The 17,285-nt window shown below is 39.3% G+C and overlaps 2 protein-coding genes across 6 annotated transcripts in view; both read right to left on the bottom strand.

The window, feature by feature from the left end:
• NR2C1 (nuclear receptor subfamily 2 group C member 1) overlaps nt 1-4,934 on the bottom strand; it is a 52,932-nt gene extending 47,998 nt beyond the window's left edge. For all 3 annotated transcript variants that reach the window (XM_059402338.1, XM_059402336.1, XM_059402337.1), the window contains exon 1: nt 4,846-4,934. The gene's annotated coding sequence lies outside the window, so the exon portion shown is untranslated. The remainder of the gene's footprint in view (nt 1-4,845) is intronic.
• FGD6 (FYVE, RhoGEF and PH domain containing 6) overlaps nt 1,245-17,285 on the bottom strand; it is a 131,464-nt gene continuing 115,423 nt past the window's right edge. For 2 of the 3 annotated variants that reach the window (XM_059402333.1, XM_059402334.1), the window contains exons 19-21: nt 14,696-14,824; nt 13,538-13,686; nt 1,245-11,276 (exon numbers count right to left, since the gene is read on the bottom strand). In XM_059402333.1, the coding sequence (XP_059258316.1) occupies nt 11,240-11,276; nt 13,538-13,686; nt 14,696-14,824 (315 nt within the window). In that variant the 3' untranslated portion in view covers nt 1,245-11,239. The remainder of the gene's footprint in view (nt 11,277-13,537; nt 13,687-14,695; nt 14,825-17,285) is intronic. The other variant, XM_059402335.1, reaches the window with a different exon arrangement.

The raw sequence follows: 17,285 nt of genomic DNA, 5'->3' as shown, positions 1-17,285 counted from the left end.
GAAGGCAGCGGCTTAACCCACTGAGCCACCCAGGCGCCCTCATTATTCTTTTTTAAAAGGAATCATTCATTATTCTTAATGACAATAAAATACTTCAAAATAGGGAAATAAGCATGAAACTATCTTGTATTTATATGTATACATATACATATACACAGCTCAAGGACAGTGCTAATGTTGCAGGCCTCTAAACAAGGCTTATTTTCTCCCTCACCAAAAATCACTTCCTCTGAGATTCTTTTAAATCAGTTATACGACAGTTTCTAATGACTTTACACTGTCAATCATTAGCTATGCTCTAAAACCATTATTCATTGAAAATTCTGACACTGAGTACTCATTGTCCCTTTCCTGCCACCAACATAGATGACTTCACTGACCATGGACAATCCAACCTACAACCAATTTAGTTCCAAATTTCTTGACTTAAAAATCCAGTAATACTCACCTAATTGCAACTATAATATTTTGCTGCCAGACTGCTCTAACATATGTATTTAATATTATTTTACCTCTTAATAATCTTCAAAGCCTTCCCTTTCTCTAAAGGATTTGAGGTGTCATTTTTTAAACCTTATATTCTAGCCATACACACTACTTGTAATTCCTTGAATTTACCACGTTTCTCTTGCCTCCATGTCTTTGCTAATGGTGTCTCCTTCTACCATGACCATGGAGTCACCAGATCAGTATGTTTTCTAAGATCAAATTTAACTCCAAAAATTAGACAAAACAAGCATTCTTCCATTACTGATGGAAGTCTAAATTGCTATAAACTTCTTAGAAAAGTTAATGTGTCAATGTGCATGAAGAGTCTGAAAAATGTTAACGACCTAAATAATTCATTCACTATTCTACTCCACAAATATTTCTTAAGTGCTTCCTATGGGCCAGGCATTTTTCTATGTGTTAGGGATACAGCAGATAGTATTAAAACAAACTCTGCCTTGTGAAGTTTGTACTTTGGTGAGGTTCGACAGACAACAAACAAATATATGATACCAATAAATGGTGAAAAGCAGAATGGAGAAAATTAGAGCAGGGACTAGTGACAAAATGCTTGCGACAGGGAAGAAAATGCCTTTTTTTTTTTTTTTTTAATAACAGTTCAGAGATGGCCTTTGTGAGAAGGTGACATCTTAGCAAAGACAAAGAACAAAGATTTGTACAAAAATTTTTTTCATTAAACTAATGTATGAGGAAAATGTTTAATGACAAAGAGAAAATGCTAATGACAAACTAAATGCAAAGATAAGAAACAAAACTTTATTTAAACGATTTTAACTATGCAAAACACACAAGGACTAAAAACAAACATTCTCAAATGTGAAGCGACTCTTCTAGGTGAGAGTTATAGGCTACTTATTTTTTCCTTTCTGCTTTTTGAATGGGTATGTACAGTTGTATTCAGAAAGTAAGCATTCCCTCATCTTTAGCCTACTGTATCTTCTACAACACCCTGTCCTTTGCATAGATGACCTATCTCTAATAGAGTTCTAAGGAAAACAACTGTAGTTTTCAATGAACCTCTACTATTTAACAGTGCCTAGTATTCACATCTAACTTCAGTAAGCATTTACTGGAACATATTTACCAGGCACTGTGAGACTTTGGGACTTGACAGTGAACAAGGCAGAAAAGATCTTTGTTCTACAGGGCTTATATTTTAATGAGAAAACAGATTTTTAAAAATTACCATGTGCTAAAAGATATGAAGCACACTAGGAAGGAGTGATAAAGAGAAAAACTGAGAAATGGTCAGTTTATATAGGTAGTAGTGTCTTAGACCTCAAGTCAATCTCGTTCTACTACTTACTAAATGTATGAAACAAATGAAATGGATTCAATATAATCTACTTCAAAAAGTTGTAAAAATTCAATGTCAGTGAAAATATCTATACCAATGGTTAAGTTTCCTTATAGGTAAGAGGTATTTCCTGAAAGCTGAATGAACAAAGTGCTCAATAAACGAACAAAAGGAGTTCAGAACCACCACACTAGGAGTGAGGCTCTGGAAAAACCCTATACAAGAGACATCCGAGTTAGGCGTTGAAGGTTACGTATTTTCACTGGCTTGAGGGACAAAGCAAAAACACAAGAATGCTGTCTTTACTGCTCTAGAGCTAATTAACATTCAGAAAACAAAAAAAGAGTCCTACATTTTTGGCCCTGGGTTTTTTCAATTTGCCAAGATCTCATTTCTACTTATCTTCTCCACAGAAAAAAGAGAGTATAATTGGTGCTGTCCTTTTTCCGTTCAGATTCAAAATTTTAAGTCCGTGTTCTTGACATTAGAAACAGCTCCTTTTTCCACCAGCTGCACTACCATCAACTGAATGTAGGCTGCTGTCATCCAAAACAGTATTTTGCAAACTTTGTGTTGTGAGCCACTTACGGATGGCAAAATTAATTCGGTAGGTCAGATTTTTTTTTTTAACGAAAATAGAAAAGAGTGCATCAGATATAGTGAGGGTAAGAATAGTCTTATTAAGACTTTATTTCAGTTTAATCTGTGTGAGTGTGCTGAGTCATGATGCAAAATGTATTTCCTTCTGGGGGAGGCAAAATTTGAAAATATATAAATATGACATAAAAGAATGATTCTATTTTTTCCAGTACAGTGGGTCAAAGATCTCTTTGAAATTGATGGTAGTTAAGGTTTCTCTCACTAGAAAACACAAATTCACTTTCATTCACACTACAAATGACAATATATGCTGAATTTCAAGGGGTTCATAAAACCTCTCGCAGCCTTGAAGGTCTTCCAGTTAACCCTTCAGGTAAAATTTCAGCTGCTGTTGAGTTTCCAGAACATACATTTAATATATATGACTTTGTGCACATGAAAAACCCCTATTAGGCAAGAACCATCTTTGTATATATTTGAAGCACCAAGAAGGCAAAACCATTAGTGGTCTGCACCGTTGATACTGCAACAGTATCTCAGGGCACTTACAGCATTGAAACATCCTTATTCTCTTGCTTCAGAGCCATCAATGTCTCTTTAATGGCCAAAGGATAAAATTTCGATCCTTCTCCTTTTATTTTTTTCAATATCTGTTAAGCCTCTGAAACATGCCTGCCACTGTGGACACAGAGTTTCTTTATAGTCTGACTTCATCTTCCCATTTTATCTCTTATAGGTCCCAAGAGGGGCCTCTCTTAGGGTCAAACTGGGATGTTCTTTATGCATCAACATACCATTCTAAGCTCTTATTTCTTCCCTTAAATTCCACCTGACTTTTAACACTCAGTGCAAATTTTTTAAAAAATCCAATCCTTTGAGGTGAGTCCAGCATTTATTGTGTATACTAAAGCAATTGACTAGAATTCACTAAGCGACATCTGTTAACTTTTAGCATCATATGCAAAAATTCTGTAAAGATACATTTCCCCGGGCGCCTGGGTGGCTCAGTGGGTTAAGCCGCTGCCTTCGGCTCAGGTCATGATCTCAGGGTCCTGGGATGGAGTCCCGCATCGGGCTCTCTGCTCATCAGGGGGCCTGCTTCCCTTCCCCTCTCTCTGCCTACTGTGATCTCTCTCTGTCAAATAAATAAAATCTTTAAAAAAAAAAAAGATACATTTCCCCAGGGCTTTCATAAAAGATTTTAAGAAGTTGCAGAAGGTCCTATAAATCAGAAAAAGGTAGCTATATTTATATTTCTTTAGTCTTTTCTATTCCCCAAGGGCAGTAATTATACGCTTTGTGTGGCAGAAACACAAACAAAATATCTTAGGAATGTCTGATGCCTTTGATTTGTGTCTCTCTCAGAACTCTTCCTAAAAGACTGAAATGCTACTACAAAGAATATTAAATGTTACATTTATATGCAATCCACTCCCCACCTTTTTTTTTTTTTTTTCCCCTTAAAAGAACAGGAACATCCGTCTTCTAGATCTACCCACTGGACATACAAGCAAAATTTCAAAACAATCATCGTGTACCATGCAACCATACAACAATATTCAAGAATGTCTAAATCGAAGGCCTACTGACAACATCCAGAGGAACAAAAACCCGAAAAGCTTTAATTTCCAGTCTTTTTGCTTCTCCTTTCATTTGTTTGTTTAAACAGGCCGACCTACTTAGCGAAGGTTATGAGACACCTTGGCAACATTTGTAACTCAGGAAACGATTCTGTGCAGGAGTTGCAGGCAGAGTTTCTTAACAAAAGAACTACTGGAAGTTTAGACATGCCGAGGCCAGTGGGGAACCCGGGCCGTTCCATTTTTCCCAAAAGATACGGGTCCAAAGGCTGCGGCTGCTGTCGCCCTATCTGTCGCACAAGTCGAGGGCGCTGCTCCGTCCGTCTCGTGCAGGCACGAGAGTGAGTTAGTAAGCAACCTCAGGAAGGGACGGAGGCCTCGGCTCGCGGACGCTCAAGCCCGCGGTGCACCCCCGGAGCCCGGCCGCGACGCGCGGCTCTCCAAGGTGGGGGAAGCTGCGGCGACGGCGGCGCCGAGACGGAAGCTTTTCCTGTAGGTGAAAGGTCAGAGGCGCCGCAGGAGGTGCCGGGGGAAAGGCTGCGGTGCGCGCCGTGCAGCTCGGCTGACTTGCCTCCCGCACCTCGCCACCCTCCGCGCCCCGCGCTCCAGCCCCGGCTACGGTCTCAGCTTCTCTCAGGAGCCTCGCACGTTCGGCCCCGCCGCTCCGGCCACTCTGCGCGCTCCCAACCCAACCCGAGCAGCCTGCCGCCGCGCCGCCATACGGGCTGGCCCTGCCGGCCGCAGCCCGCAGGCTGTTGGGGGACCTGGGGGCGCATCCGTTGGCAGTTGGGAGAGACACCCCGCCCTCCGTCCCAGCCGCGGCCACCGCTGCTTTTCTCCCTCCTCGGCACTTCTTACCGGCGCTTCTCTGAGGAGCTACGTCCCGCGCCGGGCTTAGACCGGACAGTCCCGCTGTCGTGGCGCTTGGGGCTCCCGGAAGGGACAGGTTGGAGAAAGTTCGGGGGGGTAGGGTAAGGAAAAGTGGGGGCAGGGAGCTTTCTGGGTTTGTGTATTTGGGGGGGTCAGAGTTCGTGACCCCTCCCTCCGCTCTGGGGTACGTGCTCCCATCTGCGCCTGCGCATTACTGGTGGCGAAGCGGAGAGGAGGTCGTGACATTCCCTGGGTGGGGGAATGAGAAAACCGAGCCTCTGAAGGGCCGCTGCCCCCTATCGGCTGGGAGGGAAACTGCCTCGCCAGAGCGGCCTTACCGAGGACTTGAGCCGCGCGCGCTTACCATCCCTTGTGCCCAAGGTCGGTGGTTAAAGGAAGTTTTGAGACGGTTCACATTTGAGTAATAGTAGATAACCTCATCAATTTGGGGTAGATTAGTTTCTAACTTGTGGAAAATTGGGCTCTGTTTTAGGAATCTCTTACCTTAAAGTTCATTAGAGGACTTAGCAAGTCGGGGTGGATCCCAATAAAATATTTAAAATTCCCTTAAATAAAACAAGCTAGGGCTGAAGCCTCCACAGTAAGGCAACGATTTACTTATCAGCTCTTGTGGGTAAATACATACAGTGGCTAAATGGAGCAAGAATTATTATCAGTTAGACTATAAACTTCTTGAAGGCTGGCTTTTTTGTCCAGTGGTGTATTCCCAAGCATACAGGCAATGCCTCGTGATCTATAAAGATTCATTTAATGAAGAGGTTCATGAAATGAACATTATGACAGTGACCACTTGTGGCACAGAGATGTGGCTGGAAGAGCAGTCCTGTGTGCAAAGCACTGTGTGGTTTGGACTTTAAGATAAGGGGTCCTTGAAATTTCTTTAGTATTGATCAGCACTAGAAAAGCAGTTCCAGATTCAGGCCAGAAACCCAAGTCAGGAAAAACAAAGGTGCACTGGGAAGAACATCTCCTCTGCCCTTTCCCTCTGGAACTAGGCAACAGGACACAGAAAAATGGCATGCAACGATCCCTAAAAGGGGGAATATGCTTTATGCCTCATTCTCTGAAAACCCCTTCATGTGGTTCATCTTCAAATATGTGACTCTAGAAAAATATATGACTTAAAAGACATCATCATACCAAAAGTAGATACAGTAGATTTATTTTGTATAAATACAATACATATTGACATTATTTACAATACTAGTATTTATAAAGGATCTATACCTATATGGACAATAAAATACAAACTGTTACCACTTTAAGTAAAAAATGTTTCTAGAAATTCATGTCATTTAAAAAAACAATATAGTATTTCAAGATTGGTTCTTAACATGCTAGGACCAACTCATAGTAAAGAGAGTTGCCTCCTTTCATCCCCCCGACTAAGGGAATTTGATACTGAGGCTTTTTGAAAATTTCCTCTACCTTTATCTTAAAATAAAGTCCTACTAGAAATCATCTCTTTTCTTAAAGGGTTAAGTCATAGATAAGATTTTCCTTTAGGCACGTGCACCCCAATGTTTATAGCAGCAACATCCACAATAGCCAGACTAAGGAAAGAGCCTAGATATCCATCAACAGATGAATGGATAAAGAAGATGTGGTGTATATATATATACACACAATGGAATACTACTCAGCCATCAATACACCTGAAATCTTGCCATTTGCAACGACATGGAAGGAACAAGAGGCTATTACGCTAAGCGAAATAAATCAATCAGAGAAAAACTATTATCATATGATCTCATGGATATGAGGAATTTGAGAAACAAGACAGAGGATCATAAAGAAAGGGAGAGAACAATGAAACAAGATGAAACCAGAGAGGGAGCAAAACCATGAAAGACTCTTAATTATAGGAAACAAACTTAGGGTTGCTGGAGGGGAGGGGGGTTGGAAGGGATGGGGTGACTGGGGGACAGACATTGGGGAGGGGATGTGCTATGGGGAGTGTTGTGAATTGTATAAGACTGATGAATCACAGACCTGTACCCCAGAAACAAACAATACATTATATGTTAATTTAAAAGCAAAAGATTTTCCTTTAGAGAATATTAAATGTGGCACAGGCTCCAGAATATTTGTATATGGATGGACTTAAAAAAAAATCAGAAGGGATGCATTTGGAGTAATTTAATTCACCAAATACTGAGTGTCCATAGCATGCAAGGTAGTCTGCCAAATACTAAGGAGTCATCTCAGATTCTCAAGGACAGAATGTGATAGGCACCATAAGAAAGTGTGTTTCCTAGCTAGAGGCTATGGAGACATAGAGAAAGGAAAGACTAACTCTGGTCTGGAGGAGTAAGGGAGGAGGAATAGGAGAGAAAAGGACTAGGGCCAACTATCACCGAAAGAAAAGTCTTGAATACAAAGGCAGAAATGGGTTGGGAAGAGGGTGAGAACAAAGAAGAAAGGTTGGGGTAGGTTTAGCTGGACCGTGTGACACCTGAGGAAAAGTGTTCCATGCCAAGCCACTGGGAAGCCAATGGAGACTGCAAAGAGCAGGGATGAAACTAAGTTAGAGCTATGCTTTATAAGATAGCTCTGGCAGTGTTTAAAATGAGACCACACAATGGTGGCAATGGAATTAGAAGAAAAGTTATTCTAATCATTGAGAAGAGGTAATAAGGACTTGAGCCAGGCTCTGTGCAATAACAGGAATGAAGATGGACTGGGTACAAGACCAAAAGCAGAGGGTCTTGTTGAGACTCAGAGGCAGATTCTGGAGCCTAGAATGTTGTTTTTCCATTACAGAGGAAAATAAACAGATCTGAAGAAACAGAAAGTGAAGTCATGTAAAGTTCAAAATGCTTACTTAAGAAGGACTCATGTAGATGTCCAACAGGTAGTTGCAAATATGGCCTTGCAGGATGGTGGAAAGAGCAGGTCTGAGATCTGAGTTATAATGAGGGCAGGGGGGGGGGGGGGTGATGGTGCTGTGTTTGAGTTGCAGATGACAAGAATCCTGTCCTCACTTCTATGCATTTCAACAACTATTTTCTCTTAAAAGACACAGGATAGGTATTTTGTGAGGAAACAGAGTATTTACCTTCAAGGCATGTACGGTATAACAAGAGAAACAGGATTTACCTCTCTGGAAATCCTAGTGACTATATTTGACTATAGTGGATCTCAAATTTCAAAAATGGGAGTACAAATCGATCATACTTCAAGACAGATCAACATATGCTGTGATAACATTTACATTTTGCCTAAATTACAAAATAGCAGGCTTTCCCTGCTTAACAAAACCACACTTTAAAGTTTTCTTCTAAACTTACTTGTTTCATTACTGCTTTATATTAAAGTTGCTCTGATAATCTTATTTTAAGGAACACTACTACATACTCAAAGAATCAAGCTTTAGGTTGAAAAGAGAACTAAGGATCTTGGGCGAAGGACAATAGGATCATACTGGGTGTACTAGAGAATGGGAAAAGAGGTTGGAGAGAGATTCGGAAACATCGGATGATGCCTAAGATAACCTTATTTTTCTAGGACTATGATGGATCCTCTACATTTACAGCTGTCACAGCTAAGGAGGAACCTAGATTGGGGGGGGCATACTAAGAATGCCAGCCCTCCCCCAGTTTAAGCTGGCATCTTTTTTTTTTTTTTTTAAGATTTCATTTATTTGACAGCGATCACATGTAGGCAGGGAGGCAGGCAGAGAGAGAGGGCGAAGCAGGCTCCCAGTTGAGCAGAAAGCCCGATGCAGGGCTCAAACCCAGGACCCTGAGATCATGACCTAAGCCAAAGGCAGAGGCTTTAACCCATTGAGCCACCCAGGCGCCCCTAACTGGCATTTCTTATCAAGGTTACTTTTAGTCCCCTTTTGCTTAGCTTTACAACTGCTCTTCTTTCTCCTCCTTATGAATAAAAGGAGAAACCTGAAAAGGGTGTGATGGAACACATTCATCAGTGTAACAAAGTATTCTTGAGATCCTGGTACTGTGTATACTTTCTCATAGAATGCGCCTGGGTGGCTTAGTTGGTAAAGCTTCCAACTCTTGATTTTGGCTCAGGTCATGATCTCAGGTTCCTGAGATCAAGCCCCCTCTTGTGGGGGGGGGGGTCATCCTGAGCTCAGCAGGGAGCCTGCTTAAGATTCTCCCTCTCCCTCTGCTCCCTCCAACCAAATGCACCCAATATCATTTTTTTCCCCTCTAAAATGTTAGCTATCAAGAGATGCATTTCTTAAAGTAGCTTTATAATAAAACATAGTTAGGTTTCTCAGTTGACATTAAGTGAGCCAAGTTAAATAAATAATTGATCAGCTTTAATAAGTTATGAAGGACTGATGAGGGGGAAAAGGAAATGTAATACCATTCCACATTTAAAACATTTTTTGGGGGGAGCATGGTAATATAGCTTTCTCAAAAGGCTATACATATTTTATATTTTCAAAACCCCCCATGGGGTGAAGCCAATAGCCAGTACAATCATACATGTATTTTATGTGTAATTAGAATTAACAGAAGTTGGTGCAGTGTTTTTTCTATTTAGATTTATGAATGGTTCTTGATTTAGCCAGCTGTTGGAAGACAAAATAGCCTAGCTGATATTTTTTTTTTAGATTCTGAGGTTTAAGCCAAACCTTCCAGTCAGAAGGCTGAGAGCTCATGAGGAGGGGGGCCAGAACTCCAAATAACTTGTCCTTTGCAAAATGCTAGACCCAAAGAAGAAGGAAACACATTATAAGGTATAACCTTGGTCTCCAAAAAAGGATACACTAAAAGCTGCAAGGATTTTAACATGGAAGCCCTATTTATGCTCTCTTGATTAAAATTAGTGAGTTTCAAAGAAGTATTAGTTTTCCTACTGTGACAGAAAGACTGGGGAGATGGGATGTGAGGATTGTGGGTGAGGGTGCAACAGGGTTTAAAATGATCCCACAGCAAGGAACAGCCAGAAAAAAATGACAGCAGCCAACTCTAGATTTAGCTGAGATTCTGGTGCTGCACAAACAACTTCAGAAAGGCACTCGGTAATTCTCTTGGCAATGGTATCACACTGAATTAGGAAATACGTTATATAAAAACAGAAAGGAAAATTCTTGTGCCCTTTTGTGAAATAGTCTATGGATGACCTTGCCTTTTAAGATAATTTATTTTAGCTTAAGCTCAGTCAATAAATGTATATTATAAACATCAAGAATGACTATAATCATAGTGTGAATTTCATTTTTCCTCTACTCATCAACAGTTTTATGTACAAAACAGTTCACATGTTAAATAGTAAGTGCACCAGAATTATGAATATCTTTCCTAATGAGGTGCATTTGGCAACTGGTTGAAGAAATAAAGGATTTGTTTTAATTACCAGGGAGGACATAACACAAAGTAGTATTAAATAACCTTTAGAAAATGAATACAATTTCAGTTAACACTGGCGTAGAATATGTGCTTTTTTGGTATGGTAATTCCAGTTCATTTTTTAAAGCACAATATCATAGGGAATGGAAATTCTTTTTAGATGCAAACACCACCACTGACTTGGGCTCAGAACACTTACAATAGCAAAGGATATTGTGTAATGTAATACTTGCAGTATTTTTTTAAAATAATAATACATTTATGTTTGTGTTGAAGTGGTAGCTTTAAAAAAAGGATTAAACTTAATATAAAGACTTGTGTTCCTCTGCAAATGAAAACATCCTCTTTCCTACTCATAGCTCAGTTCAATGACAATTTTCATATTCTATCCCTTTGCTCTAATTCCTTGATCAGGTAACATTATCTCATGCCAAAAGAGGTACAACAGAAATACTCTAGATAATTTACTGGAATTTCATTTCACAATTACTGAGGTAGGAGTTGGCCGTGTGTTTTTCCATTAAAAGATACAAAAATTCATCTAAGTTTATTGATTCAAAAACATACATTTTTTTCATCAGCAGTTCTATAGTAATTCCTAAGCCAAACACTGCATAGAAATTTGCTCCTTGATGTGTGTTTTTTATTTACAAAGACTTAACTCAAGTAAGAATATTACAATGTAACACTACAAAACACACTGAGAAATCTGTGTCACAAACAGTTAATACAGTATACAATATTAAGATAAGTTTTCCGGTTTCTAAAAGAAAGGTACTTCAGAATTCAGTGTGAGTCTCAGAAATAATTCTGACCAGGAAGTAAACATCAAAATTTTAATAAATAACATACATGAGAAAACAAACATTAAAAAAAAATTACCTTACACCTAACAAAATAATTCACAATATTTGATGAAGATTTTGGCTGGATTTATCTTGGCAGTGTTCATTTACATAAAATTTTTGTACTGCATTTACTCCATTCTGATGAAATTCCACCCATTTGGAATCACAGAAGGGATGAAACCAGTATCGCTACAATATTGTGCCTTCCTGAAATGCTTCTATCCACCTATTGGTAAGAGAAATTTGTTAGATTTGTAAAATGCAATCCTCCAATAAATGTTAAGACAATATAGATCACAGCTGTGCCTGCGGATCCACTCCCCTCGCGGTATATTTCAGAAGCTTCTTATACCAAATTAGAATTCTATGTATATGGAAACATCCTTTACTCAGTAATATGGCCAAAAATTTGGCCTGAAAATTGCATCTTTTATGTACATGAGGTGTGAGGAAGGGGCCATTTCATGTAAAAGCTCTGTGAAGTCCTGATGATTCCATATGTTTGGTTTGGGAAATGAATACATTTGACAAGGCTTTTATTTCAACCCCCTTTTTGCTTTTGGTAACACCAGCTTTATCTTTGTCTCCTCTCTTAATTCTCTGGGCATCCACAGTCCAGACCTGTTCTAATATTTTCAGTGAAAGAGAATCTAACATCTGTTCTACTTCAGTTGAACAAAATTTTGCATGCAATATGAAATGTATCAAAAAAAATTGTTTCAGGGCGCCTGGGTGGCTCAGTGGGTTAAGCCGCTGCCTTTGGCTCAGGTCATGATCTCAGGGACCTAGGATCGAGTCCCACATTGGGCTCTTTGCTCAGCAGGGAGCCTGCTTCTCTCTCTCTCTCTGCCTGTCTCTCTGTCTACTTGTGATCTCTGTCAAATAAATAAATAAAACCTTAAAAAAAATTGTTTCAGAGTTTCATAGAAGTTTTTCCAAAATTAATTAGTCTCAAAGTTTTATCTGACAATACCCACAGCTGAAATTATTCAGAAGACACTTCTTGTACCTCCCTAGCACTGTACTTGCTTCTGAACTTACTATGAACATTTGAAACCACTCAAATTAATTAGTAAACATAGCCTGTAACAGATTTAGCTCAAATTTAAGGATAGAATTTTCAAAAATTTAAAGGCAAAGGCATAAATTATAATACATCTTTTAAAAAGCTAAAACTTTCCATTAAAATTAATACGTTTTAACATCCTATAATTTGTAAAAACACCTCCATGATATTAGTGACTTCCAAGAGAAACTTATAATTTAGCCTGTATTAATTCTAAATTTTAAGCAAGCAGATTTCCTTCACTCAACTACATTCAATCATATTGAAGATTTTTCTACCTTGTCAACTTAATGATATGAACAAAAGATATATATTCAAAAGAAATAATTTTTATCAACTTGATGATGAATACAGATAAAAATCACGAGAAATGTAATTCCTAACAGAATATTAGAATAATTACTCTTTTATCCAAGGTAATTTTTACAGAAAAAATAGTTAAGTGACATAATTTTAAACAGTATTCCGTTCAACTGAAAAAGAATTATTTGGAGTAGTAAGAACACACTAGATATCCTAACATACACTGAAAAAAAAATCTTACAGAGTATGTGTCACGTTGTACCTGATTAATATTCAGGAACATATAATTCTGGTACATTAATTCTAATTGCCTTAAGAAAAGACAAGCCTTGTTTACTTAAGGCGTTCTTTTTTATCTGCATGCACGTTTTAAGCCTTTGAGAACACATATGCACTAAGCTCAGTGGAAACAAAAATGTGTAACTTGTGAGGCCACAGTAAAAATCACATGAAACATCCGGCGAAAAGGTAAATTGCACTGTTTCGTTTACAAAGGACCTGAATTTCACAGAGATATGCTTCTCTATGTTAAACAACCTCATGACATCAAAATAAATATTCTCGTCGGAATTTTGAAGAGACTGTTTAAAAAAGCCTTTACCATCTAAAATGATACCCATTTCCTTCTACTCAGTTATTGGGAATAGCATGGGAGCCTCTTAATGTGTTTGACCCTTTTCTCAAAGAAGTAAGTTAGCAAGCAGCTGTTTAAACTCCCGCTGTTCCATGGCACAATTGAATCACTGGATTGCCAAAGTCCTGGAATGTTTTAAGAGATGATCCTTACCCTCATTGAAGGAGAGGTCAAATGCCTCAGCTTCCTTTCCTTTTCAGCAGAGCAGTTTCATGCTGCTTCCTCAGAGGTCATGTATAGACAAAATATTCTGGACAGAACTACCTATTTTCTTTTCCCCTTTGACTCCTGAAAATATTCCAGATCTTCTTGCCTAGCCTTACAACAGTTCTAAAGACTTTGAAAAACATGTTAAATCTAACTAATCTGGATCTCTGATTTAAATTCTTAATTGTCCCCACACATGAAAGTAGGTTATTTTAAAATCAATCATGTGACAACTTGAAACTCATGTATAAAAGAAAAATATGTCTAAATTACTTACTTCTGAGCTGAGTGAGCATCATCTGCTTTGAACACATAAAATAACATGTTTTTGTGTAGTAACTGGAACACTCTGGACTCCGAATTCTCATCTTTGACTTGAGTGACAGTGAATCCTAGTAAAGGCTGACTCTCCAAAGCTGCCACATCCTAATTTAAAAAGACACAAAGGGAGATGGGATATTAAATTGATAACAAAATTCAGATTTGCAAACTCTTGAACTGTATAGCTATAACTTAATTTCATATACACATATATAAAACAATGATAATTCTTTATTTTTCATTTTCATTTATTCAGCAATTTTTTTTAAAGATTTTTATTTATTTGACAGACAGAGATTACAAGTAAGAAGAGGAGATAGGCAGAGAGAGAGGAGCAAGCAGGCTCCCTGTTGAGCAGAGAGCCCGATGTGGGGCTCGATCCCAGGACCCTGGGACCATGACCTGAGCCGAAGGCAGAGGCTTTAACCCACTGAGCCACCCAGGTGCCCCCATTTATTCAGCAATATTAAGTTGACCTATCTCATGAGTCAGACACTGCGCTAAACAGTTTTCATTGTGTTCACATCCATTGAGTATCACATACTTCCCTATAACCATGTGACGTAGATAATTACTTTCATTTTATGGATGCAGAAATCAAGCTGGGGAAGTGATTTATCCTGTCCCACTAAGGAAGAGTTTGGCTCCTAGAGCAGTGGTTTTTTTAATAGGATTTTACTGGAACACAGGGTGATCAGACAGTTGAAAGGGCAATGTTAGAGCAAATAGCCAGGCATTGTTTATAACCCAAACAAAGTATTTTATCTAAGCTTGAGGCCTGACCAGTATAATCTGGGAATAGTCAAGGGAGTGTCAACCAAGAGAGCTTGGTAAAAAAGGATAAGAACCTTTGCCTTTAGTGAAGTTCTTAGTAGCCCCGTGACACCAAAAAAAGTTGTATTTTAATATTATAGAAAATTCCTAACATTTTTGAGTAAGAGCTCTAGGACACTGTTGACATTAAAAATCACAGCAACATTTCCCCCTCTAAAAGCAAAGCAAAACAAAAAAAAAATACACAAAACAAATAGATTAAACAGATACTGTAATTATTTCTAATTGGCATTATAAAACCAGACCCCACAATTATTCATCTTTAGATTTCAGATCTTACCTCACTTGCAGCATATGTATACAGCACTTTATTTTTTATGACAAACCACAAGTGTTTCCAAGGTTTTTTATTGCCCTTTGATCTGTACAAGTAGCCACTCATGGAAGAATCTTCTGTGTTTGCTGATACCTACATAAGCAAACCCCATGTATAGTTTAATGGTTTTCAAAGACACAAAAGGTAAAGTAATAAATTGCTTTTGATCGCTGGTGCTGAGAGTAATAACCATAATAAGATAATGTTTGAGAATAAAATGGTTTATTTTCAAAGTCTGCTACTATGGGGTACCTGGGTGGCTCAGTCAGTTAAGCATCTGCCTTCGGCTCAGGTCATGATACCAGGGTCTTGGGATGGAGCCCCGTATTGGGCTCCCTCCTCAGCAGAGAGCCTGCTTCTCCCTCTACCTCTTTCTCAAATAAGTAAAAACAAAAACAAAAACAAAAAAATCTTAAAAAACAAAAACAAAAACAAAATGAAATCTGCTATTATGCAAATTGAATACTGCCATTACAACGGGCATAAAATACCCTTCTGTTTAGAAGCAGTTCCAGCATATCGGGGCACCTGGGTGGCTTAGTCTATTAAGCATCCAACTCTCAAGGGCTCTGCACTGGGTGTGTATAGCCTGCTTAAGATTCTCTGCCCTTGGGGCGCCTGGGTGGCTCAGTGGGTTAAAGCCTCTGCCTTCGGCTCAGGTCATGATCTCAGGGTTCTGGGATCGGGCCCCACATCGGGCTCTCTCTGCTCAGCAGGGAGCCTGCTTCCTCCTCTCTCTGCCTGCCTCTCTGCCTACTTGTGATCTCTGTCTGTCAAATAAATGAATAAAATCTTAAAAAAAAATTAAAAAAAAAAAAAAAAAAAAAGATTCTCTGCCCTTCTCCACCACTTCTCTTAAAAAACATAAAACCATTCCAGCATTCTGCCTGGTTTAACTGAGCTTGCATATATGTATTTCTTTGTGGTGTCACTTATTTTCTGAGATGCCAGAGGAAGAAAAATAATTCTAAAGATCAGAAATGCTTTTTGAAAGTTGCATTTCTGGGACTGTTTATGTTGTTTACTGTTCTTCGTATTTTGCAATATTAGGGAAAATTACTTAAACCTTTAACGCTTCCTGAAATAATTTTTTGGACTTATATTAATGGGGTGACTGGGTGGCTTAGTTGTTAAGCGTTTGCCTTTGGCTTCGGTCATGATCCCAGGGTCTTGGGATGAGCCCTGCATTGGGCTCCCTCCTCATTGGGAAGCCTGCTTCTCCCTCTCACTCCCCTGCTTATGTTCTCTCTCTCACTGTGTCTCCCTCTGTCAAATAAATAAAATCTTTTTAAAAAAACCAACTTTTTTTTTTTTAAAGATTTTATTTATCCATTTGAGAGAGAGTGAGAGACAACATGAGAGAGGAGAAAGTCAGAAGGAGAAGCAGACTCCCGTAGAGCTGGAAGCCTGATGGCGGACCTCAATCCCGGGACTCCAGGATCATGACCTGAGCTGAAGGCAGTCGCTTAACCAACTGAGCCACCCAGGTACCCAAAATAAAACTATTTGTATTAACAGAGAAATAAATGGAAAATTCAATTATTCATGGTGATTTTAAGGATTAGTTTCTGATCCCCAAATTTTGTCTGAGAGAAGTTATTTTTGTTTCATAAAAAGATGAAAATGTCTTTTTTTAAAATATTTTATTTATTTATTTGACAGAAAAAGATCACAAGTAGGCAGAGAGGCAGGCAGAGAGAGAGAAGGAAGCAGGCTCCCCGCCGAGCAGAGAGCCTGACGCGGGACTCGATCCCAGGACCCTGAGATCACGACCCGAGCTGAAGGCAGCAGCTTAACCCACTGAGCCACCCAGGTGCCCCAAAAGATGAAAATGTCTTAATCTCTGGGCAAAAAGGTAGTAAGCTCTCAATGATTATAAACTGGCAGTTGAAATTTCTCTCTTTTTAACACAGAACAACAGAATTAAAAAGCCAAGTTTAGGAACTGTGTTATTAGTAGAATGGTGAACAGACTTTTTATTTCTTAAAATTTATTTATTTTAGAGAAAGTGTGCTCGAGTGAGTGAATGCATGCAGGGGTGGGGCAGAGGGAGAGGGAGAGAGAGAATCCTCAGATTCCCTGCTGAGCAGGGAGCCTGATGCAGGGTTCTATCCCAGGACCTTGAGATCAGGACCAGAGCCGAAATCAAGAGTCAGCTGCTCAAACAACTGACTTAGCCAGATGCTAAGAATGGTGAACAGATTTTTAAGGTGGTCCCCCATGATCTTTGCCTCTGATAATCACACTACTACCCCTTGTGTGTGGAGAGGACCTGTGACTTACTCCTAACCAAGCAAATATAGGGGATATGATGGCATGTCACTCCCATGATTATGTTATGTTCTACAAAACTCCACATTGCTAGTAGATGGGCTCTAGAGACTTTCTCCCTTGCTGGCTTTGAAGAAGTAGTTGTCTTAGGAGGCTTGTGTGCCATGGAACTGAGGGGAAACTCCAGGCAAAAGCCAGCAGGAGGCCAGCACCCTCAGTTTCATAACTGAAAGGAAATGAATTCTGCTAACAACCGAGTGAGCTTGAAAGTGGACCTCTCCCT

Source organism: Mustela nigripes, chromosome 6 (assembly GCF_022355385.1).
Source record: "Mustela nigripes isolate SB6536 chromosome 6, MUSNIG.SB6536, whole genome shotgun sequence".
NCBI classification, from domain to species: Eukaryota; Metazoa; Chordata; class Mammalia; order Carnivora; family Mustelidae; genus Mustela; species Mustela nigripes.
This window is presented reverse-complemented; position numbering and strand designations above follow the sequence as displayed.